At 45.4% G+C, this 26,159-nt stretch overlaps 1 protein-coding gene across 1 annotated transcript in view; it reads left to right on the top strand.

Annotated features, from left to right (window-relative positions):
- The window catches only part of TENM4 (teneurin transmembrane protein 4), a 353,678-nt gene extending 327,996 nt beyond the window's left edge, over nucleotides 1-25,682 (top strand). The window contains 4 exon segments of the mRNA XM_055703071.1: nucleotides 2,853-3,149; nucleotides 4,371-5,985; nucleotides 13,532-13,674; nucleotides 23,169-25,682. Coding sequence (XP_055559046.1) covers nucleotides 2,853-3,149; nucleotides 4,371-5,985; nucleotides 13,532-13,674; nucleotides 23,169-23,927 — 2,814 coding nt within the window. The 3' untranslated portion in view covers nucleotides 23,928-25,682.
- The last annotated feature ends 477 nt before the right edge of the window (nucleotides 25,683-26,159 follow it).

Here is a 26,159-nt window from a genome sequence, read left to right as displayed (position 1 = left end):
ATCTCCACATTTTCTGCAAGGTGTTTAGGTCTGGATATGGCCACCCCAACAGTTTTAGCAATTCGCTGGGGAAATTGCTTTGTAGGCAGCCATTTATCACATGGATGTTGTTGGCTCCTGGAGTTCTCGTTGCAGAGTATTGTTTGCTCTCCTCTGCTGAAGGTTGCCAGAGTGTTTTCATGAAAAATCTTCCCTTTTTGTGCTTGTTTAATTATAATGTGAGCTAAAGGAGCTCCATGGGAAGCATTGGAAAAATCAAAAATGGTGGCGTGCTTATGCTCTTGCTTTTTCAGAGCAAGCTAAGGAATTGAATAAAGTAATGTAGAACATCAATTCGGGTTTAAATTTAAATTTCTCACACATTATAGAGGGGATACCAAAGCCACTGTGAATGGTGGTTTTAAATTTATCCTGTCTCGATCCTGTGCTGATCACAAGCCTTGTCAGACACTCTGAGGGGCCAAAGCTTTTTGTAGGAGCTTTTCCAACCCCGTTCCAGGATAAGGACTCTGGGATGTAGGATGACACCTTATTTAGCTGCTCACCATAAAACATGGTTATTGGACTGAAGCCTGCAGCCCTGTCAGTTCTGCAGAAAATTCACTTCTGTTCAAGGCATGCCCTTGAACAAGGATGAAAAAGATTTAGGCTCTGTTCAGAGGCTGTCCGGCAGGGTAGGGTTCACTTTGCCCATGGCATTGAGGGGTGGCTACTGGCACTGCAGTGCTTCACAGAGAGAAGAGACATTACTCCAAAGGAGCAGAGAAAACAAATCATAAAAAGAAAGGAGACTGTTTCCAACTAGTCCCACAGAAATTGCTTGCCAGAGCATGGGGAGGGTGGAATGACTTAGGGCACCGGTAATGAGATACAGAGATTTTGACTGGGCTTGAGAGCTATCCAGGGACCTGTTATTTGGTTCTTCCAGCACAGTGAATGGCACTGCTGCTGGCATACGGATCAGGGAGGCCACTTTCAGCCTGGATTACACTCCCAGCCCTGGAAGAGCTCTTTCCAGCTCTCTTGGCAGAAAGCACGAGCGGAAGCTGCAGCTGCTGAGCTGAAGCTGCTGTATGAATAGATGGAAGGCAGAGATGCTGTTCCTTTCTGCTTTGCCTTTTTTTTTTTCTCTCTTTTGCAAGCAATTGCCGCTTCTGTTTCTCTATTTATAGCAGCAAGCCCCTATGAGATATCAAATTGCTCTGTTAGTTACATGTGTGCATCTGTACTTAGAGTTTTGATACCTTTTTAATTATTTTCCAGCTTGCCTGTTACAGTGGGCTGTTGGCTGATTTCTTCTTTCTCTCATTACACATTTATATTCTCTTTTACAAGTACTTAATTAGAGCATTATCTACCTTTCCACAACATTGGTTATTCATGAGCTGAAAATCATTGTTGCACTTGCCTCCTCTTACATCATCTTCATGCTTACATCATGGCACCCATTCCTTCTCTCCTTGGCTCTTGAGATGACTTCTTTTGAATTCCAACTTTGTGGTGTCCCCATTCTCTAGGCTTCAGCACAGACATCTGCCCCCACATCACAAAAGCACTGCAGTGGTCCTGCCTTTGCTACTTCTGTTCTTCCACGGCTCAGGAATTCCTTTCCTGTTGTTCTACCCCATCACTTCTCTCACTGTTTAACTCCCAGATACTCCTACATCCCTCAAAATATAGTGGGAATTCAATCATATACTCTAATGTAATGGCCAAGCTCAAAGCTGGACCAGGTCTGAGAACAGTGCTGAGGTCAGGAGCATTGACTTTACCCAGAGCAGGGTAAGGCAGAGTTTTTAACTCGGTCTGAAGACCTTGCAGCAAACAGCAAACTCTGGTTTATTGACTGCAGCTGAAGGGCTGCAAAGGGAACTGAAAACCAAGTCAGCTGCCTGGAGTTTGAAATTCATCCAAGAAGAATCTGCAACTTTCTAGAAAAGAAGGGCTTACCAGCTGAAAGAGGTTCAAAAGTGGTGGGATGGAGAAAGAGCTGTCTTCACTGGCAAGCTCTTTCTGGGAGTGTGGGTTTTTCATCCTTGCTCAGTACTTTGCTACTGTGGTGGTGTTGCTTTGTAATTCTCCGTGCACACGCAGCTAAACATGAGTTGTGTTATCAGCTCCTTTTTGTATTGCTGTGCGCCACAATCCCTGAATCGCAATGTATTCCTGCTCCTACCTTTGAAGTTGATACCTTTGATCTTTGGAAATGCAGAGGCAGCAGAGGTAACAGGAGTATAATTATGCAACACCAAATAACCCCAGGACAATGAAGGCAAAACTCTAGCTCTCACAGAAAAGTTCCTGCTCTGTCTAACATCTACAGTGGTCAAGGCCTCCATATTTCATCTCAGGCAAAATGCATAACCTCCGGTGCCTGCGGTATATTCCATAAACTCAGAGGAAAAACTCTGTTTTCCACTATGTTGACATGACATCCATCTTTTTTCTATAAGTATTGTTTTTTGATGTGCATGAAAGCCAAAGACTATATATCCTAGGTTTAATAAGCAGAGTACTTTGCAAATATTCCTTGCAACAAGTTGTCATTTTATCTTCTGTAGATCTATAATAACATCTGCTGTAGCAGTCTTAAGCCTGGGTTTGGGATATGGGCAAGATTCCTTCCCCATGGTGATGTTTCAAAAGTACCCTGTTTTTCTGCCTCTCTCTTCACTGAAGTCAACAGAAGCAACATTAGGACAACTCTTTCCTTTAAAAATTGCCTCTTGTCCAGAGGCAACAAAGAGCTGGACACTCTCCAGTGTGGTCTAAAGAGGTGTTTGGTGAAACAAGGCTAGTCTTTGTAACTTAAACTGTTTCTAGCTTCCTAATTCTCCATCTCTGTCCTGTAGGTTCACAACAGAAACCTGCTGTCCCTTGACTTTGATCGTGTGACAAGGACAGAGAAAATCTATGATGACCACCGCAAGTTCACACTCCGCATCCTCTATGACCAGGCAGGGAGACCCAGTCTCTGGTCACCCAGCAGCAGACTGAACGGGGTCAATGTCACGTATTCCCCGGGAGGACACATTGCAGGGATTCAGAGGGGCACAATGTCAGAAAGGCTGGAGTATGATCAGTCTGGCAGAATTACATCCAGGATCTTTGCTGATGGCAAATCATGGAGCTACACTTACTTGGAGAAGGTAAGAATCCTCCTGTTGCTCAGAGGTGGTGCATTTGGTGCAAGTGGGCTTTACTCCTTTGAGCTCAGCACAGCTGCACTCCTTCACATCAGCTGATTTATGGTCCTTATGGTCCAATACTCCTTTTCTGCCTACACTAAGGTGCACATAGTAACTCTGATGCGAGACCACCAAACAGCAATTGAAAGGAGCCTGAGAAGTTTCTTCCCAGTCACACTGAGAGCATCTTAATGCTGTGAAGCTTTGACATTTGATTTTTTAAGCACAGCATTCCTTTGTTGAGGTAGATGCAGTATAAAATATCTTCCAGTAAAGTCAGAGGAGTGAACAGTAAGAATTTCCAGTAGGATTTTCCATGTGAAAATAACCTGTACGGTCTGACATCCTGCCTTCCATGAGTGGCCTATTCCTGCTTTGTAGGAAATACCTGTAATTAAGAAGTACGAGGCATGAATCCAGCCAGATTGTTGCAGTACACTTTGCAGTGTTTTCTGTAGTCTGCACTCTGTAGATTGGCACGGGATTTAAATTCTTCTGGGTATGACCATTCATCATTACACTGCCCTGTCCTATAGATCCATAGGCTGCATACCTGGGGCTGGAAATTTTTATTCCTGATTTTTGTATAGAGCCTATCCCTACAACAGTTTAAGGAAGCTACAGTAACATAGCTTTTAAAAAGCAAAAAGTATTGACTTGCTCCTTGTATTATACGTATGGACTGTTTGTTACATGCAAAAAAAAAAAAAAAAAAAAAAATCCCAGAACGAGTAAGCCTGCAGGCAGAAGTTTGGACTAGGAGAGTAATAGAAGATACAGAGACATAATTAATTAATTGGGCATTGGAAGGTGTTGGGGGATACTTCTTCAAGCATTGTTTAAGTAGCTCTACCAATTGTATTTGTTTAGTCTGTAAAATCTATTGGCACAGGGAATTTGGTTAGAGACAGCTAAATACAGGGTATTGATTCTGAGCTGAGCATTCTGAATTTAGACCTTCCTCACTGCATTAACTGCTTCCTCCTCTGACCCACTCCTACCTGGGGATGCTCGATGTGCTGTGCAGCTGCATACCTCTCCCCATTTAATCCTATGGGTGCAGAGATTTATCTCACTTGCCCTGCTCTGTGGACTGGAGAGTCTTGCAGATTTTGTGAGAGTTGAGTATAATTTTGCCTGAAAACCAGGAATATAATCTATACTTTTGTCCTTCCCATCCAGTCCATGGTGCTGCTCCTTCACAGCCAGAGACAGTATATCTTTGAGTTTGATAAGAATGACCGTTTGTCATCGGTGACCATGCCCAACGTTGCTCGTCAGACTTTAGAAACCATTCGTTCCATTGGTTACTACAGGAACATCTACCGGCCACCAGAAGGCAATGCCTCAGTAATTCAGGATTTCACAGAGGATGAGCAGCTCCTCCACACTTTGTACTTGGGCACAGGGAGACGTGTCATCTACAAGTATGGGAAGCTGTCCAAGTTAGCCGAGATGCTCTACGACACCACAAAGATCAGTTTCACTTATGACGAAACTGCTGGCATGCTGAAGACCATAAACTTGCAGAACGAAGGGTTCACATGTACAATCAGATACAGACAGATAGGACCCCTCATTGATCGACAGATTTTCCGCTTCACTGAGGAAGGCATGGTGAATGCACGCTTTGACTATAATTACGACAACAGCTTTCGGGTGACCAGCATGCAAGCTGTCATCAATGAGACACCTTTACCCATTGATCTCTACAGGTATGATGATGTGTCAGGCAAAACTGAGCAATTTGGTAAATTCGGAGTTATTTACTACGATATCAACCAGATTATCACCACTGCTGTCATGACTCACACCAAACATTTTGATGCCTATGGCAGGATGAAGGAGGTCCAGTATGAGATATTCCGATCTCTCATGTACTGGATGACTGTGCAGTATGACAACATGGGGAGAGTGGTTAAGAAAGAGCTAAAGGTTGGCCCTTACGCAAACACAACTAGGTACTCATATGAATATGATGCTGATGGCCAGTTGCAGACGGTGTCTATCAATGACAAACCACTCTGGCGCTACAGCTATGACCTGAACGGAAACCTCCATTTGTTGAGTCCGGGGAATAGTGCCCGCCTTACACCGCTCAGATATGACCTCAGGGACAGGATTACTAGACTGGGGGATGTGCAGTACAAAATGGATGAAGATGGCTTCCTGAAGCAAAGGGGCAATGATATTTTTGAGTACAATTCAGCTGGCCTGCTCATCAAAGCGTACAACAAAGCTAGTGGGTGGAGTGTGAAATACCGCTATGATGGCCTAGGCAGGAGAGTCTCTAGCAAAACCAGTCATGGCCATCACCTGCAGTTTTTCTATGCAGATCTGACCAACCCAACCAAGGTCACCCATTTATACAACCACTCAAGCTCCGAGATCACCTCCCTCTACTATGACCTCCAAGGTCACCTCTTTGCAATGGAGCTCAGCAGCGGTGATGAATTCTACATAGCCTGCGATAACATTGGCACTCCTTTGGCTGTCTTCAGTGGGACAGGCTTAATGATTAAGCAGATACTGTACACAGCATATGGAGAGATCTACATGGACACTAATCCCAACTTCCAGATCATCATCGGCTACCACGGAGGACTGTATGACCCCCTCACAAAGCTTATCCACATGGGACGGAGAGACTATGATGTGCTAGTGGGTCGGTGGACAAGTCCAGACCACGATATGTGGAAGCATCTGAGTAGCAATAACATAATGCCTTTCAACCTGTATATGTTCAAGAACAACAATCCCATTAGCAACTCTCAGGATATCAAATGTTACATGACAGGTAAGACATTTAAATTAATTAACATATTCACAAGTTTGCCATCAGTGAGTAGCTTTCTTCTCTCTCAATATCCTGGTTACCATGAGGTTTTCCAGAGTTTAATATAATGGACACAAGCTTTCCTTTGCCAGTTGGCCCCTATGTCCAGGGCATGTTTAATTCATTAGCATAGACAAGATTGTAATTCCCAGACTTGTTTCTTTTTCTCTTCCTTGGTGTTTGTTCCCTTTATTTTGCTTCCAGTGTTTCGTACCCTCAGATATCCCAAGTTTAGCTACGAATTAATGTCCTGATAACCTTTCTCTTTGTAGAGGGGCAGCTCTGTTTACCCAGTTTTGCCTAGAGATTTATTTGCAACTAAGCAAATTACATGCAGATTTGTTTTAACAGAATGGCAACAGCAACTTCAACCTTTTACTACAGTCAGCACTACATTTCAGAGCACACTACACAAACCATGTAGTTCAAAGTTAATCTGCCCCACAAAATTAAGTTTCAACTAAGAGTCATTAAAAGCAGGTGTGTTAGACTTAAAGGCCACAATTTAGGGCATAGCTATCCCACAGCTTGACATAAACTTTGCACTGCTTCCCCTGGGACATTATAAAATGGAATAACATGAGCTCTATGTGTGGGGTTTTTTATACAGAAAATCATTCTGTAGTGTAAATGTCTTTCCTATATTCATAGATTCATGTAATCCTAGAATTATTTAGGTTGGAAAATACCATTAGGATCATTGAGTCCAACCATTAACCCAGCACTGCCAAGTCTACCACTAAACCATGTCCCAAAGTGTCACATCTACACATCTTTATACACCTCCAGGGATGGTGACTCCACCACCACTTCCCTGTGCAACCCGTTCCAGTGCTTGACAGCCCTTTCAGTGAAGAAATTTTTCCCAGTACCCAATTTAAACCTCCCCTGGTGCAACCTGAGGCCGTCTGCTCTCATCCTATCGCTTGTTCCTTGGGAGAAGAGACCAACACTCACCTCGCTACAACCTCCTGCCAGGCAGCTGTAGGGAGCGAGAAGGTCCCCCCTGAGCCCCCTTTTCCCCAGGCTGAGCCCCCCCAGCTCCCCCCCCCCCGAGCTATGCCGCAGCCCCTTCCCCAGCCCCTGCCCGGCTCTGGACACGCTCCAGCCCCTCCGGGTCTGCCTGGGGGTGAGGGGCCCAACGCTGAGCCCAGGGCTCGAGGGGCGGCCGCACCAGGGCCCGGCACAGGGGGACGGGCACTGCCTGGCCCTGCTGGCCACGCTGCTGCTGACACCGGCCAGGGCGCTGCTGGCTGCCGTGGCCACCTGGGCACACTGGGGGCTCCTGCCCAGCCGGCTGCCGACCAGCCCCCCCAGGCCCTTCCCCGCCGGGCAGTTCCCAGCCCCCTGCCCCCAGCCCGCAGCGCTGTGGGGGGCTGGTGTGACCCACGGGCAGGGCCCGGCACTCAGCCCTGTTGGGCCTCATACAACTGGCCTCGGCCCCTCGGCCCGGCCTGCCCAGACCCCCTGCAGAGCCCCCTGCCCCCCAGCAGGTCACACTGCCCCCAGCTCGTGTCCTCTGCAAACCCACTGCGGGTGCGCTCCAGCCCCTCGTCCAGGTCCCTGATGAAGACATCAAACAGGACTGGCCCCAGCGCTGGTCCCTGGGGACACCACCTGTGCCCGGCGCCAGCGGGATGTGACTCCATTCCCCACCACGCTCTGGGCCCGGCCACCCAGCCAGCTTGTTACCCAGCGCAGAGCACACCCGTCCCAGCCCTGGGCACCAGTTCCTCCAGGAGATGCTCTGGGAAACGGTGTCAAGGGCTTTACTAAGGTCCAGGTAGGCACCATCCACAGCCTTTCCCTCACCCACTAAGGGGGTCATCTTGTCCTAGAAGCAGATCAGGTTCATCAAGCAGGACCTGCCTTTCATAACCCCATACTGTCAGGGCCTGATCCCCTGGTTGTCCTGCATGTGCCCTGTGAGAGCGCTCAGGATGATCTGCTCCATAACATTCCCCGTCACTGAGGTCAGCTGACAGGCCTGTAGCTCCCCAGACCCTCCTTCCAGCCCTGCCTGTAGATGGACATCACACTGGCTGACGTCACGTCAAGTGGGACCTGCCCAGTCCTCCAGGACTGCTGATAAATGATGGAGAGTGGCTCGGTGAGCACTGCCAGCAGCTCCCTCAGTGCCCTCGGGTGGATCCCACCCAGGCCCATGGACTTGTGCATGTCTCAGTGGTGTAGCAGGTCACTGGCCATTTCTCCATGGATTACGGGGGCTTCACTCTGTCCCTGTCTCTGTCTCCCAGCTCAGGGGGCTGGGTACCCCGAGAACAGCTGGTTCTTACTATTAAAGACTGCTCCAAAGGCATTAAGTACTGTTGGGGTTCTGCAGACCTGCTGCAGACCCCAACAAAGTACCTCAGGCTTTTCCTCAGCTTGTGTCACTGTGTTTCCTCCCACATGCGATTAAGGATGGAGATTCTCCTTAGCCCTCCTTTTCTTGCTAATGTTTTTATAGAAACATTTTTAGTTGTCTTTTACAGCTGTAGCCAGATTAAGTTCTAATTGTATGTTGGCCCTTCTCATTTTCTCCCTGCATAACCTCTCGACATCCCTGTAGTCCTCCAGAGCTGCCTGCCCCTTCTTCCAAACGTCACAAACTCTCCTTTTTCCCTGAGTTCCAGCCAGGCTGGTTGTCTTCCCCACCGGCTCATCTTTCAGCACGTGGGGACAGCCCGCTCCGGTGCCTTTTAAGTGTTCTTTCCCGAATATGTCCAGCTTCCTGGGTCCTTCTCCCGTCAGGACAGCCTCCCCTGGGACTGCCAGCCAGGCCCCGCAACAGGCCAAGTCTGCCCTCCAGAAGTCCGAGGTGGCGGTTCTGCTGATCCCTCCTTGCTTCTCCAGGAATCAAAAACTGTCGTGATCGCTGTGGCCCAGATGGCCTCCAGCCATCGTGTCACCCACCAGCCCTTCTCTGTTTGCAAACAGCAGGTCCCATGGGGGCCTTCCCTCGCTGGGTGCCTCACCAGCTCTGTCGGGAAGGTCTCTCCCACACACTCCAGCAGCTCCCAGACTGTTCCCTCTCTGCTGATGACATTTCCAGCAGGCACCTGGTAACTTGCAGTGCCCCATGAGAACAAGGGCTCCTATCGTGAGACTTCTCCCCGCTGCTTATAGAGCATTTCGCCTGCCTCTTCGTCCTGGTTGGGCGGTCTAGAACAGACTCCCACCATGATATCGGCCGTGTTGGCCTTCCCCCGATTCTTACCTGTAAACACTCAACCTTATCAGCACCATCATCAAGCTCTAGACAACTAAAACACTCCCTAACATACAGGGCCACCCCACTGCCTCTCCTTCCATGTCTATCCCTTCTGAAGTTTAGAGCCATCCACTGCAGCACTCCAGTTGTGCCAGTCATGCCACCATGTTTCTGTAGTGGCAACCATGTTATAGTTCTCCTGCTGCACAACAGCTTCCAGCTCCTCCTGGTTGTTGCCCACGCTGCATGCATTGGTGTAGATGCACTTCAGCTGGGCTGTTGATGCCTCCACCTTTTTGGGGAGTGAAGCCCTAATTCCTACGTGACCACTCTCAGGCACTTCCATGGCTTCCAAGACATCAATAACCTGTGTGTCTTTGCTGCCACATGGATCTCCATCCCCTACCTCCACTGAGATGGAAGACCACCTAGCACATTGTCCCTTAAGCATTGGTGTGCTGCCTCCAGGCTTATCTTTAGCAAGCCTGGTTTTATCTCTTTCCCCCCTCAAACCTAGTTTCATACTTTGTGCAACACTGGTAGTAATGTTTGAGAGGACTGTTTTGGTGGGACTCTTTTCTAGATACTTCCCATTTGAAAACCAGGTGACACAATCACAGATTTAATGTACATACTTCTTAAGGAGGTATAATTAATTTTTAAGTGCTCCTGCTGCATCTATAAAAAGTTTCCTATATTCAACAAACAATATTTGCATTCCCCAAAGTTGAGATTGGCTTAATAGCAAAAAAAAAATTTACAAAATAAAAATCCTGGGTTGTTATATTTCGCTTGTTTTTCTAGCCATTAGGATTTGTGCTTTCAGGTTCTTCTGCAATAATCATAAGGATTAGATTGTATTTTTTTTAATTAAAAGCTGTTTTCTCCAGAGCTGAGAAGATGGTGCCATGAGGGAAGTAAAATATGCCAAAAGATGCAGACTAAGATCCCATGTGTTGGCCTCACTGATAATTAAGGCTGGCTGGGAATACATTGAGATAACTTTTCCTATCAGAAAATGCTCATTTGTCAAAACTGAATTTGTTTATGGGAGAAGGTTGATCTTAAGAGATTTCTCAGCAGAAATGTTGTAAACAGCTCTCGAAATTGTCTAAATGACAAATTTTGAAGTAGCCTAAGAGGAAAATTCCTCTTTAGTTTGCAGCCTTTTAAAGTTAAGTGTAAACTAATGACTGAAAACTGGAAAAGAAAAATTAAGGAGTCAAAACCAAAATGGAAGATCTTAAGTTGAAATTCTTGTCTTGAACAGTTATAGTTTTTGAACAGTTGCTTTGTGATACAGTAACAGATTTTTGTTTTCCTGCTCAAATTAAGACAGGACAAAATTTCCAGTCCTGTCTTGGAACAGGTGAACACCTTCCCACTAAGCTCTGATGATACAATCAAGAAATCAAAATCTGATATTTTAATATTTTATATGCACCAAGTAACTTTTTCCATGATCTTAAAAATCCTGGGTTTAGTCTATGAAGAATATAGAGCCCAAACACATATTTTAAGCTCCTTCTGTCCCCACACGTGGAAGAAACAGGTCACATCATGGAATGAAAGCCATGATGAAAGGCTGCTGCTCCGGCATTTCTTTCTGCTGAAGCTTTCAGGCACCTCGTGGGCAGGACCTGCGATGAGAGTGTTCTTGTAATCACAACCAAATCTGCCCAGATTTGGGCACAGGGAACCACTTTCTGTCCCTCCATCCCCACCCTGGGACCTGCTGTCCTTAGGGGAGCTCAGCGCCCAGGACATGGGTGAACAACACGTGCTTTGGTCTTCCAGAGGTGAGGTTTTGGAACCGTGGGTACAAATTGGAGGCGTGCGGAGGGGAAAGCAGAAGCAGGCATTTGCGTTTTGAGAGGCCCATTGTTAAACATGAATATTTTAGTGATTGTACACTTCATGGCGCAGAGCTTTGCTGCCAGCTTCAGCAATCCTGATGGATTGAACTGACATTTCCATTACATGTGTCTGCATTAAGCACTCTCTTTCTTTGCCCTCAAATGAATTTACTGTGAAATGTGTTGGCAGGGTTACTGTAGCTGAAAAAAAAAAAACCAAAACACCCAACTCTGTGATGTGAAATGTGCTTTTCTGTCAAAGAAGTTGTCACTGCCTTTTGGCAAATTAATATTTCCCCCTCTGTTTTCTCAGCTCCACACCTTCCTCCCATGTTTTTGTGTTGCTTGGTTGAGGTTTTGTTTGGGTTTTGGTTTTTGTTGGTTTTTTTTGTTCAGGGTATTCCAGCACCTCTTCCCAAAACGAACAAACTCCTGTTTGCAAATGTTTTGAAAGTCAGTTTTCTGAGAAGTATCAAAAAAAGCCTGTCTTGAATCTTCGCAGACATGTTGCATGTCTTTCGGCTGTTCAGCATCCCTGCTCTGTATTCTTTTTAACAGTTGTGAAGCGCTTGGAAAATGGTTCCTGCACCAGTGCTGACCTTCAGTATTTTACTTTGTTCTCCTGACCACCTGGTCCACAATATGTACATCAAAGGTCTTCATTTCAGATGAGAAGGATTAGGAAGCAGGCTGGCTTAGCGCTAAGCAAAAAAATAATCAAATGAGCCTTCTAATTTATTTCCCTCCACCCAGCCTCTCTGTTTCAAAGACACTCCAAAACCAATCTGTACGTTGAGTGAACAGAAGTGTTTTTATTACAGAAATCCTCCCCCTTCCACATGGATTGTCACAAGGGCTTTTTGGACATCTGCCCAATCACAACATTTTGGCCTGTAAGAAAACAAGCAACAGATAGTGTGTTTGTTTGGCTCCTGGCTCTCCAGTCATCTGGAAGTGCCTTATTTGCCTCTTAAACCCATAATTTCTTTTCCGACCAACTCTTCAAAGCACTCATTTAGGCTCAGGGGGAATAGAGAAAAAATATTCAAAGACGTATAGTTGATTATTTAAATTGATCCCTTTCTCAGATTGTTTCCACAATGTTTATTAGTTCAACAAAATGAAAATCAAGCCCCTTGCACATGCAGCTTGAAGCAGAGCTATCACCAACACAATCCCAGTTACATCCAAACACGTAAGACCCCTGGGAGCTGATATTAGTTAAACTTTACCTTCATACCTTTATTTTTTCTTGCAATTGCTATTTGTGTGCTAAGAGCACACCATATTGCTTGGAGACTGTGGCAGGTGTGTCCTTCTCTAGAGTTCAGCGAACGCAAACAACGTGAGATCATCAAATGCTCTGAAGTTAAGGGGGGAAGCGATGCTGATCCCAAGCAGATCTAGGAGTTAGCCAGCCTCATCATTATTTCCTCCAGCAGATTAACTGTCAGCTGCTATTCCTAATAGCTGTGCAATCAAAATTCAGGGGAGGCACTGTAGTGTACTGTTAGGTGAATGCTGGAACAATGTCCCAAGCGGCTGAGTTTTCCATCATGTCCCCTTTAGTGCCCATGGTCCCCCTTCTGCATTGGACAATAATTTATGGCTTGTAGCCAGCAGTTTTCTCACCATCCATGGTCTTTTTCTAAGAGGTTTGTGAAAAGTACCCAAGCGAAGTAGTCTTGTATCTATACGCTTATTTTCACTATAATGTACCTTGCAGGTAGTGTGGAGGCTGATTTTAAATATCACTATAAAAGATGACATGCAACTTTACACTGGTTTAATACTCGAGCTATCTTCTTATGAAAAATGCCAAGACACTCAGAACTGAGGTGGAAATGCCATGGAAAAAGCAGAGTATATGTCTAGAGCCTCTTCCATGAGCACCTGTTAAATCACTGTGCTGTTCGTCCTAGCTGTCCTGGTATTCTGGCTCACAAAGCTCTAAATTTAGTCTTTAGCCTGCAGGCCCTTTGAGAGTCCTCAGGAAGAGAATTATTGTGGCTGAACGTTCAGAGCTGCCTGTAGGACTGGACAACGCTTCCCATACAGCTGGAGCATCTCAGCCTCCAGTTAGTGTATTGTTGTTCCTGTGCATCTCCTGCATACCTTAGAGCAGTGCCTGGTTCCTGCTGATGAAGTGCAGATGTGGAGTTGGCTTTGGTTTGGGCCATTTGGTCACTGCCAACGCTTCTGTTTCAGACCTGGGAAAGTGCAATTTGGACTGTGGTTGGAGGTTGAGAAGCCCAGCTTTGTCACACAGTTCTTTCAAGGACTGTTCAGGTGTGGGCTCTTCACACAAAGATGACACTCGTCATTTTGGCCAGACTGCTACAGCACCAGGCACCATAGGGTCCTCCTCTGTGCCTTCTCCTGGGTAATCCTGCTTGAGAGATCAGATAATCTGACTTATGCTTCTCTTCCCTTCCAGATGTCAACAGTTGGCTGCTCACCTTTGGGTTCCAGCTACACAATGTCATCCCCGGCTACCCCAAGCCAGACATGGATGCAATGGAGCCGTCCTATGAGCTAATCCATACACAGATGAAAACCCAAGAATGGGACAATAGCAAGGTGATCCCTGCAACTCCATACTGTATCTCACACCCTTACCAGCAAACTATCCAGTTGCAATCTTTATTAAACAAAAAAATCTTTCAGCATATTATTCCACATACACTGGGAGGTTAAGAACAAGTCAGTCCCCATTACAGTAATGAAATCTGACTCAATAATCACACCTTAAGTTCCTTACTGACGTGGTATTTTTTCCTGTGTTATTTTCTGGTGATTGTTCAATGCAGTGGTGTGTTACTTTCTCCCACAAGACGCCACGGTATCACATATTGCACGCTAAGTTCAAGGCCTTTGCACCAAGGATTCTTGGAAGTGAAAAAAAAAAAAAAAAGGAAAAAAAAAAAAAGCAAATCCTGATAAAGAATTAGTTTCTGCAGATTTTTGTCTATAAACTTATTCAGTCTGGTTTAAAATGTCTTAAACACGTCCCAGTACTTCCCTAGGAAGCTGTTCTGCATTGCAGGGGGTCTCACCAGAAAGAAGTTTTAGGTGATAGTTAACTTTCATTTTACCTGGCTGGGTTTAATCACTAGTCACTGTGTCCTGCTTTTAAAAACAGGACTGCATCACAAGCCATTTTGGTAGATGCTGGCACAAAATTCAATGATGAAATTGGCAAGAAAAAGGCTTTTACAGCCCAATCATTTCCTCCTCTCTTGCTGCTAGGAATTATTCAGCTGAAAGATGGAGGCAACACTGTTAAAGGTTTGCACACTGGGTCAGGATCAGAAAGCCCTGGGTTACTCCCAGCCCTACTGCTTATCAGTTGTATGACCTTGAAAAAGTCATTTACTTCTTAGGATGCTCTTTCATCTCCAAGCCTGATTTTATTCTGGGGTTGCTTTCATCTGTTTAGTCCAAATCCTCTTTAGTCCGAGTACCTGCTTGCTATTGCGGTGTATTCAAACATTGCGAGAGCCGTGACGCACCAACATGATTAGGGATATCAGGATATGCTCTTAACATTTCTGCTAACAAAATTAGAACTGTAGGAAGTGGAATCGGTTCCAGCTGCCTTCCTAGCCTCTTCATCTATGAGTTCACTGAAATCTCCCTGTCCTGCAGCAGATTCTTGAGGTCCTGTACATATTAAACCAGGATGTAAAATACAGTGTCACATTTCCTGAACCGCAAAAGGTATCACTCAGACATATGAACAAGATACTGCGCATTAGTAAAACAGTCATGTGTCAGCCCATCCTTGGTACTCAGCCTCATAGCTATGGTGAACACAAGCTAAAATGTACCAGCTTCAACTTCAACAAGAGACTAATATTAAGATCTATCACTTTATAATAGAGGGGGACCGAAATAATGATGCCTTTTGCAACCATGACTGAGAAATGTGCTTGAAAACCGTTACACCACAGTAACTTGGTTGTGTTTTGGAGCTTAGAGACTCCTTTTTTGTTCCTCGCTTACTTGGATTAAACAATAAAATACTAATAGAGATTATTTCTGTAATGAGAAATAGCCTCAGGATTTTTCCCCCTTTCTGATGTGACACATTCTCCCCAGGCAAAGCTATAGAGAAGGCAAACTGGGAAGGCTCATTCAGAAACTGCACAAAAGATTGTCTCTGAATTTTTATGTGCAGTAGATAATAACTCTCACAGAACCACAAAATAAATTGTTATTATTATTATTATTATTATTATTATTATTATTATTATTATTATCATTATTTTATCATGAGTTCATTATTATTATTATTAGATGTATTGAATAGCCAAGTAACTCGAGTGACAGCTTGACATGAAGACTGACACTTGCTCATTACAGGCAGCTGTGCTGGAAATAAAACCAAGGAGCCCTCCCCTCCATCCACCCATTTTAGGTGAATCTGCCTGAATGAGCAGTAAGAAGAAAAGAAAATCTCCACATCCCTTTCAGGCTTTTAAAGCAAGAAGCTGCAGTGAGGACTGTGCAGGGACCTGCTTAGTAAAAGGGCTTTGTGCAGCCGTTGTGCTTCCAGATGAGTCACTTCACACTCAGCTGTAGAAAGTGGAATTTAACCATTGCAGGCTGTTTCATACTCTTATGACAGCAACAAAACATGAACATTTTTATTTTAGTCGACAGTTGCAGGATCACGCTGTGAGAGCAAGTGGCTCTCATGCTATAGAGCTGGATTCCCTTCCTTTCTGTCACACCCAGCATTTTGTAGGCATATATTTGCATAAAATAAATTCATTCACATATGATTCCTGAACACGTGATCCATTTTCTCTGAAGCCTATCTGCGCATCCAACACTGATGTTCCACAGGCAGTTCTGTTCACTCCCAACCCTTCCAGCCGCACATACACACTACCAGACACAGTCCAGCCCTACTTCCTACTGGTTGTCTTTGTATTTATTGATGAAGCATGTGGAAGAAAATACAAACTTTTGACAATTTCACATAGCAAATGGCAGAATTAAACAAAGGTAAATGGAAGCACAGGAAATATTTTCAGATAATAAGTCTGATCAAACTGTGAAAAGGTCTTCCAAAGCATATGGAGTAAGCTCCAGAGCTTTCATCATTTAAAAGTAGCCTGGGCAAGGCACTGGACAATGCCCAACCTGCTTGCAATCCAGGGATGGTCACTGAATGATGTACCACAGTGTTTTCATCTCCATGTCTTCCGATCCCTGGATTCTCTGGGTCACATCCCTCCTTGAAGCAGACCAAAGTAAATTTGAGCTACTCCACTGGCTTTGTTGATCAAAGCTGTGGCTCAGAAGAGTAAGTTGGGTTTTTTGTCAGAGCAGAACAAATAATAGGAGCACAAGAGCAAAGCAACTGACTCCACATAAATGGCTGCTTTGTATCTTTCCGGAGTGGATAACCAGAGGGCCCTAGCATCTCCTTCCAAAACACTGTTGGTACTTGCCTTGCAGGGCTGGAAGATGGGAGAGATAATTCTGACTTTGAGCATCCACCAGCTCAGAAACAGCCAGCATGTCATAAACCTTGCACTAACCCCCTGCAGCTCTGGAGTGACATTTAAAATCCAATACTCTGTTGTGCAGCACTTTCTCCCCCTCTCCTCCCTGTGACCATGAGGCTGTCACTAAATTGTTTGTTGAACAAGTTCAGTGTTATTGGCCACCAGGGGACTCTGGGTGACCTCTGGCATATTGTAGAGCTGCTGCACCTGAATCCAATTTATCTTCTTCCCCCCCCCCCCCCCCCCCCCCCCTTTTTTTTCTTGTTGAACTGTCAGGTAATTGGTGGAGCCAGAACAACCCTACTTGCAGGGAGGGGTGTTTTCGAGTTGACACTTATATTGTTAACTACATCATATTATTAACTACCCTTCTCTCCACCCCACAAGCACTGTGCTTCCAGGAGGGGTCATGTTTTCTGCGGTGTCCATTACAGGCTGTGCTGGAGGAGCAGCTTTTGGCATCCCTTATGGAACAGCATTTTGGAGCCAAGGGCTGCTCTGGGATGCTAAGCCAGGGAGTGAGCTGTAGGGCTGTGCTTTCTGGCAGAGCTTCTCCCAAGGACAATCTGTTTGAGGGACTGGCTCTGCCAGTGTTCATCATTTAGGGGGGCCATCCTGATATTGCGAGTGCTTTGTCCAGGGCTTGGGCCATCACGCTGTCTGCACATCTGTCCATCAGCCCCTAGTTAAGTTTTGCAGAAGTAGTGGCCAGCTTTCACTGGATCTAATGTGCAGAAGGGAGCTGAAGCCTCAAAGACATGAAGCTCTTGAAGCTTTATGAAAATAGATGAGCAAGAGAAGGCGGCAAATCCTCTGATTTCCCCACAGATGGAAATCTGCTTGATGAGCTCAGCCTCATTGTCCCCCCACAGCTGTGTACACCGGTGGGTGTACAGAGACCTGTCCTCTAAGCCCAAGGGTTAGCACTTGTGTTTAGCTCAATGCTAACCGATCAGCGTCTCCAGCGCTGGCCTTGCTGGCCATTCGCACACCTCCATGTCCCATCTGCGCTGGAGGTTGGCAGGCCTGTTACCTCTCCAACCAGCAGTGCTGCCATGCTGATGGGTAGGTGCCTGGTAGGCTGTTGTGGTGGATGGGCTCCTCCTCCTGTGCCTCACCCAGGCAGGAGGTGGTGGGGGTCATCTGAATGGGGACTCATCTTCAGATGATGGCCAGGTGGAATGGAGGGAAGAGACTGATTTCTGCAGAATGGTTTTGTTAACAGAGAGTGTGCAGGTAAATGGGAAGGAGTTAACGGTGAAAAATGTTTCAGAGAAGTCATAACTTCCAAGCCTTCCGGAAGAAGTGGCTTTCTGTGTTCTAAGCCATATGGTGGTAAGAGAAACACCTATCTGTGTATAATGGCACAAGGATATAAAGAAACTTGGAAACATGTTTCACGTATTTCACATCTTGGATCCCTGATGGGAAATTAAAGCTTTCAGTCTCACACTGGAAGGCGGTATTTAAAAACAACAGATGATAGTATCTGGCTATGGTATTTTGAATCCTCAAGAGGTGCCGGCAAAATGCAAGAGGCTATTCAGAGATCTCTGTAATGTGCCGTTCTCTTGAGCTCTGTGCAGCAGCAAACAAATGATGAAGGTTGTTCCCTTCTCTCCAATGGGTTGTTACTAGATAAAGTGAAATGTCACCTAAGGACATCTGATTAAAAAACTACCGTGAGGAAAAACAAACCCAGCATATTTGTCACTCACATCTAGCAACAAATATTGAAATAAAATAACTATTAATTCCCTTCTTTCTTCTGTAAAACAGGTTTTATAGATATCTTGGTTTACAATTGCTAAAAGCAGCATTGTTTTGTAGAGAGTACCACATGCCACTAAGCCTTGGATGGAGATTTTCTGTTTCTCTTCCTTGCCAGTTCATTAAAATGAGTTCTAAGATGAAACAGAACTGGTAATTTCAAAGTCAGGGATGCATTGCCTCTTTGAACTACGCATAATCTGTTTGCCTCCACCCCCTTTATATTCACAGCAGAGCATACAAGCTAGCTGTACTCTGGTTTGCCTGAATGTATTGGTTTGGTTTTGGGTTTTTTTTCCAGTTGGATGTGTTTGCTTTTCCTTTCAGAAAGTGCTGTTCCCAAATACGCTCTTTTACCAAAGAAAGGCACTCAAAAATAATTTCAAAGTCATCCTGGGCTCATTTTCAAGATAACATAGATGTGTTTAGTTATTGTAATAGTTAGGTGATGATGATGTTCAGCATTACAGCTTTGCATGTGTCTGATCTCCTACTTCCCTGTGTGACAAGTGATGAGAAGAGCCCAGAAGGCCTGTAACCAGTCCCCAGTGGAAAACTCTTTAGGTGTGATTTTGTTCTTGATTAAGAGATTAAGATTAAGAGACCTGAATTTAGGTCTCTGCCTGTGAGCTTGGTATCCAAGCTTCCATTATAGCCAGCAGAGATCTACAACGAACAGGGTTGCTAGTACCAGGTGATATACCCTAGAGTTTCCTGGACTCCCTCATGTCTACAGCATGGATTACCAGCACCCTTCTAGAGCAACAACTGGTGGCCCAGCAGGGCTCCTCATGGTGTCAAAAATGATGTTCAGCACCACCCGTTTGGGTGAGTTGCCAGTGGAGCCCATAGGACAGTTGAGACAATCAGCTCCTAGGAGGTAGGATTGAATTCAAGACTAAAAGATGTAGATGTAGGTGTCTCCATGTGTGGTAGATGTGTGCACCCACTGTAATCTGTCAACGTCTGGTTGATACAGACAGTGGAGCTCACTTAAAGGGCTGTCCACCCGCTAGGCATTAATTTTAGACCAAGCTGAACACACTGTAGACTCCGTTGACTCTGCTAAGTAGGGGTTTGATTCAGTTGCCCGTACAGGGGCCAGGTAAGCAAAGTAGCTTTCAGGTAATGCTCCAGAAGGGCAAATATCTCCCAGAGCTTCTTCAGTTTCTCACTGTCCTGTGTGGATGCTGAAGGCATTCTGGGGCATCTCAGATCCCACTAGGCATCCACGTATGGGCAAGTGAAACAGTCCTGCAGTCAGTGCTAACTACAATGTGCGTGAGAAGTGGGTGCCTTGAAGGCTAGGACAGCCACAGATTGACAGGTAAATGCTCAGTTTCTTTGCCAATGAATGTGGTTCAAGCCCTCAGCTTCACAAACCTCCACCTACAATGTCTCTAAGCAGGCCACGTGACTGGAGGTCAAGAGATTCCTAACTTTTTGGCTTCAGTCAGCCATCTTATCGCTGTTTTAGCCACCAGGAGGTGCCAGTGACAGTCATTCAGTTGTACATGCAACATGAGAAATGCTTTCCCGGTATAGAGGAGAGGATGTCCTGGATGGAGACCGAGAGGATACCAACAAGGCTGTTGGCCTCGTATCCTGTGTGGGTGTCCTTAGGCAGGAATTGACAGTGCCATTACTTTTAAATCATGTGTAATTCCTTAAACCTCCAAGTCCTGCCAGTAGCAGTGTGAGTGCTGCTTATTTTCTTTCTAAATGGCATTCAGATGAACACTGGAGCTGTGGAAATTGGATGGCTTCACATAATATCACAAAGGCAGTATGCAACTAGATCAAGAAAAGTATTCTATTATTAGGTCATAAATTGGGGGAGAGGGGAGGATTTAAAATTCAGGATTTCCTTTTATAACTGGCAATTACTGATCTGAAATTCAAAGCAATGGAGAATTTGACAATAAAATGGAAAAGCCAGAAAGTCCCAGGTAATGGGTTATGAAGCTTGAGGAAGGTAGATCATGGCACAGCTGCTGGCTGTGATACCTGCTGTATCACAGTGTACCATCCACCTTGAATTAATGGCAAACCCAAGAACACCATCCACTCATATACTCTGGTGTACAACGGTTTACCTCACAAGACTCCCTAATCTTATTGTAGATTATGCCTCTACAATTAAGCAAAAGAAGTCTAAGACCAATCCCTGGCCCCGAGGCTAGGTAGAAGTGACCTGGAGAGTTAGGAAACATGTCTTGGAGAAAGCAGTTGGATGAATCCAAAACCAAACCAAAAGTTAAAATAGAAATTACTCAGTGTGAATAAGAGGTTCAATACAATGTCTCACTCTCTTTAGCAATATTTACTTTTAAAATTTTATAAAATAATATTATTTATAAAATATTTATTTTATATTTAGCAGTATAAACATATGGTTATGAACCATACGTCCCACTTGTACAAAGCACAGTAGATTGTTATATCACAGTGTCTGCCTTGCAGCATCAGTAGGTTTTCAGAGCTCGTTGCAAACTCACTTTTCATTTGGGATCAGAAGAAAAGACAAGGGAGTGATGCCCAGACATGCTGGTTTGTTGGAGCAACCTAATTTCGAGGCATGCACGGGGATCTATACCTAATAATGTGCTCAGAACTGAAAAGTCACTAAGAGTTCCTGCAGCTCATCTAGAATAACGCAATGAAGACAAAATAGAAGGGGTGTGTGTGGAGATTTCTGATAGAAGTAATTCTCCCATGCCTAATGCTGTCTGACCTCCCAGAGCTCCCTTTGCCAAGTTAGATGGTTCAATTGATTCCAGAGACCCTGTATCACTCAACTGCTGGTAAACATGGTGATGTGTATGCAGGTGGTGATATATAAATGATGGTAGGACATAGCAATGTAGCGCAGAAGACCTCATCTACACCCTTGAGTGAAGGAGCTCAGACCAAATGGTAATTCAATGTGAGTAATGATGCCTTTTCCCATCATTTGCAAAACTTACTGAGGGGAGCTGGAAGAGCAGTGTGGCATTGAGAAGTGGGACCACCTAGAGTCAACCCATATGAGATGCACCTGAGAAGAATACCTGCCCATTTAAACCTCTTTGAAGAGGAAATAGCTAACCAAGGCTGTGTAGTATACACTTATTTAGAACAGTAAGTGTTTCATGGAGCCTAGGAACCTAATTGCTTCATGTCCATCATCAGTGACATCTACATTAATTATGTCCATTACCTGCATAATTAGAGCACTTGTGCAACTGGCAGGGGAGCTAGGCTCCTCTCCCTATCAGGCTGTTAATTATATCGCTCTCTAGGCTGTGTGTGAGATCCCCCACAGGCAGTATGAGGAGAACCAGAAAGAGCTCCTTTCAGAGGTGACTGGTTCCTGCTCCAACTACTATGCTGTTAATCAAAAGCAGAAAAGGAGGAGCTATGCCAGCTCACTTGGCACTTTGAATAAAAGTCAGTCCTGGGTATTTTAATGCTTTAGAACCCGAAACATGCTCTTGAACTTGAGTACCTCTGTTCCCCTTACAGTTTTCCCCTTTATAGATCAAAACTGCTCATAACCTCTGAGGGAGCTGCAATGCTAAATCCTTTGTTTTATTTCTTTAATGCTTTGAGACCCTTCCCTGGAAATGGCCACCATGGAAATGAGGGTTTATTTCCCTTCTCTTGCCAGGTAACGAGTCTTAGTTGAGAGGTCCATGCTGAAATGCCTGCATCATCTGAATTGTCTTCTTGCACCCAGGGAAGGATGTGAGCCTTTAGCCTGCAGACGGTTTAAGGCGATATCCTTCACAGATGTTAAATTTCCTCGAAATAATTGGAGGGCAGCAAATTTCTTTGTAGCCTATTTCTAATTCTGGATGTCATTACATTATTGAACTGAGCCGTTAGCAGTGCCAGGAGAGTTTTGTCATAGCATCCTCTAGCTTTTGTGAAATCTGAGCAAATAATTGTTCATGAACAGGGGTCTGTAAGAAGCCTGCACTGCCATGAATTGATGAGAGCATTTCCAAAGACATTTTGCAGTAATGATGAGCTGCTGACTCGCTGTGTGCTTGCTCCATTATATGCTAACAGCAAAAGTGACTTTGTATCGTACCTGACTGCAAATGATCCCGGCTGTTGTCTCTCAGCGGTTTTCCTTCAGTGTAAGCCAAAACTTGAGCATCAGGTGTGACTGGCCTTAGCTCAGGGAGCCTGGCACATTGTAGAGGGTTTGCAGGAAACAGGACTTGGGCTTAGGACCTTCCTAAATTTTTGAACAACTTGCTTCGGCCAGATTGAAATGGGATCTAGAGGGGTAAAGGTCACTTTGAGGGTTGTACATGTGACGTAGGGCTTTTGAAGGTAGCACAAGGAGTTACAAAGTGAAGACAAAATAGAGGGGACTTTTAGAAATGCTTCCACAATTTTTCACAGAAAATCTGAAAGCGTTTTGTAAAGCATCCTGGCCACAAAATTCCTTATGTGCAGATGAAGAAGACTGAAGCACAAAATAATTGCATGTCCAAACCAGATCCTCACACCACCGAGGCAAAAAGCCCTTTTCTACCTCTGCATCCTTCAGTCTGTGAGATTAAATACAATTTGATTTATTGAAACAATGAGCATTAGGGGGAATAATCTGACAACATGTCTCTTCCATTAAAAAGAACTAACAATCTGAACAAAAGGTGGTAAGGGAGAAAAAAAAACAAAAACGGAGCTCCTCATCAGATGTTCTGCTGGTCTCCAGCATGCTAATAATGCCTTTGGGTCACCAGGCTTCTCTTTCTAATAAGTCTTTCTCTTCTTTCTCTCCCTGCTCAGTCCATTTTGGGGGTCCAATGTGAAGTCCAGAAGCAGCTGAAGGCCTTTGTGACTCTTGAGCGCTTCGAACGGATCTACAGCTCCAGCATTGCCGGCTGCCGGCAGGTCAAGAAGAACAAGAACTTTGCCTCTGGAGGCTCTATCTTCGGCAAAGGCGTCAAATTCGCCATGAAGGATGGGCGCGTAGCCACTGACATTATCAGCGTGGCCAACGAGGATGGGCGGAGGATCGCGGCCATCCTGAACAATGCCCATTACCTGGAGAACTTGCACTTCACCATCGATGGGGTGGACACACATTATTTCATTAAGCAAGGGCCGTCGGAAGGTGACCTGTCCATCTTGGGCCTCAGCGGCGGGCGGAGGACCCTGGAGAACGGCGTGAACGTGACAGTGTCCCAGATCAACACAGTGCTGAGTGGAAGGACTAGACGTTACACAGACATCCAGCTCCAGTATGGCGCGCTGTGTCTGAACACTCGCTACGGGACCACCTTGGACGAGGAGAAGGCCCGCGTCCTGGAGCTGGCCCGACAGCGCGCTGTCACCCAAGCTTGGTCCCGGGAACAGCAGAGACTGCGGGATGGGGAGGAGGGTATTCGCTCATGGACAGAAGGGGAGAAGCAGCAAGTGCTAAACACGGGCCGCGTACAGGGCTACGATGGCTATTTTGTGATCTCAGTGGAGCAGTACCCCGAACTCTCAGACAGCGCCAACAACATCCACTTCATGAGACAGAGCGAAATGGGCAGAAGGTGACAGAGAGGGTTGATGCGGTGACTTCTTGCCAAAGACAGCTACTCTTTTGTGGCCACTTACCTGACTGTGTTGTACTCAATCCTTTTTCTAAACTGAACAAGGCTGGGGGGGGGGGGGGGGGGGGGAGGAAAATAGAAAGAGAAGGAATAATACAGTTGCACTGTAACTCATGCAACACTTTTTTTTCTCTTTAATTTGGCCTTCACACGGTTTTTGCAATGAACAGAAGGTATATTTTGCCGTAGTGTGTTCACAGTGGAATTTACTGTCTCTTGTCCTTTTTTTCGTTTGTTTTGTTCCCCTCCCCCCCGTCCCCCATCCCCCGTCCCCCCCCCCATCCCCTTTGTGAGGAATTTGAAGTGGGGAGTCGTCAGCGTACATACTTAGGTGTGAAGTGCGAAATGGGTGTCTGTGCTAACTTGTGTCATCCTAACCCTTTCTGATTTGGGGCAGGGACAGATAGCCTTCCACCCGAAACATGGGGAGCCCGCGACGTTCTGGAGAGCTCTTCTCAGAAATAAAGGAGATGGAAGACGACGCTGATTCTGATACTCTGAAAGTGACCGTCTGAATCATGTGCCTCAAAAGAGACCTTATAAGTAGTTTTCACGTTTCACTTGGGACATAAAGTGTTTTTCTGGGGGCTCCTGCTGCTGAGCAGAAGTAGATTATAGAGGCAAAGGAGCTGATTATATTAACTTGCAAGATGATTCTCTTCCTTCCTGAACTGGAATAAAAAAAGAAAAAAAATCAGTCTTTTTTCATTATGAGAGTAGATAATTTTGGAGGTTTTTTGTGTGTGCGCAAATCCTGGTTTTAGTTAAAAAACCTAGCAAAAGCCAAGAAAGGGACTCCTGCTCTATTGAGAAAAGCTAAAACAAATCCTCTCTCTCATACGTAGAGCTGTTCTATAGGTGGATTTAATGCACCCATGTTGTACATTTGCTAATGGCATAACTTCATTAAATGTATAGTGTTTCAGTACACGAGGCTACGTGTTTAACAGTCCACTGTGCTGTATCTGATAAAACCAATTAATTTTTTAGGAAGCTGATTTGAATTTTAAAGTAGTTATAGTATCCCAGTGACATACCACTGAAAATTAGAGCAAGCCAGACCTTGCTTTTCCTGATTCTGGAGCTTGTATTTATTGGCTGGGAAACGCAGTTTTGAGTAGCATGCTGGCAAGTCGTTTATGACTATGGCAGATAAATGTCTCCCAGGGACTTTGGCAGCAGGGATTTTAAAACGTTTAATAAGTAGCAACAGCTTGTGCGTGGTGGGACAAGAAGGAGAATATTGGAATCAACCCTCTCGCTGTTTCTTACACAAGCTCGAATTAAATGGAGAGCCCAGTTGACTGTTAGCAGTGAAGGAGGGGGAGGTTGAATGGAAATGCCCACTACAGAGGGGACCAAGTGCTTTAATAAGAAACTGCTGACAAAGTTACTCGGCATGCTAATGTAATTTGTATTCACGTAACCTCTGTGCTCTGGTATTTGCAAGAGTCCTTGAAATTCAAGGGAACAAGGAGATGAGCTTAGCACCCTCTTCCCTGCCTGAAACAGTCCTGCGGTAGGAAGGGCCATTCCTGCATGCAGAGGTGTTACCCCACCTCCTGCTGGAGCTCCGGATGGAGATGGCCAACCCTCATCCCAAATAGACGTCTCTATCACACTGACACCTGCGCATATCCTGACTCTTAAGAGCTCTCACCATGTCTCTCTGGGAACATCTCAGTTGTGATTTTTTTTTTTTTTAATTTATTCCATCCACTTTGTTTTTTGCTTCCTGGTTCTGCAGAGAGATAACCCAAGACGCGCAAATCCGTGCCAAGGCTGTTTCCATACTCAGAGCCCTACAATGCACCCGGGTCCCCAGAGCCAGCTCTTCTGCACTCACGCCACCACCACTGACATCCCTCAACACAGCCTGATACTTCTCTGCAGGCTCTACCCTTCGAGATAAAGTGGGGGAGTATGTTGGGCACGCAGTCCTCAAGCAGTGAAACGTTGGCAGCCCCAGTGCTATTGCGGTTTCCCCATAGATGCTGGCTGCCAACTCCGTCTGCCTTGCCTGTCTGTTCCAGGGTGCTTGCCAGGAGGAAGGTGATGGGATGGAAATTCCCCCAACAGACTGTTCCTCCTCCAGTTCCCAGTCCCTAATACCTTTGCCTGTGTGGCCATACCGACTGGTATGGTCCTGATTTTCTGATGGTGCCTCCTGCTTGCA

Source organism: Falco cherrug, chromosome 2, assembly GCF_023634085.1.
Source record: "Falco cherrug isolate bFalChe1 chromosome 2, bFalChe1.pri, whole genome shotgun sequence".
NCBI lineage: Eukaryota > Metazoa > Chordata > Aves > Falconiformes > Falconidae > Falco > Falco cherrug.
This window is presented reverse-complemented; position numbering and strand designations above follow the sequence as displayed.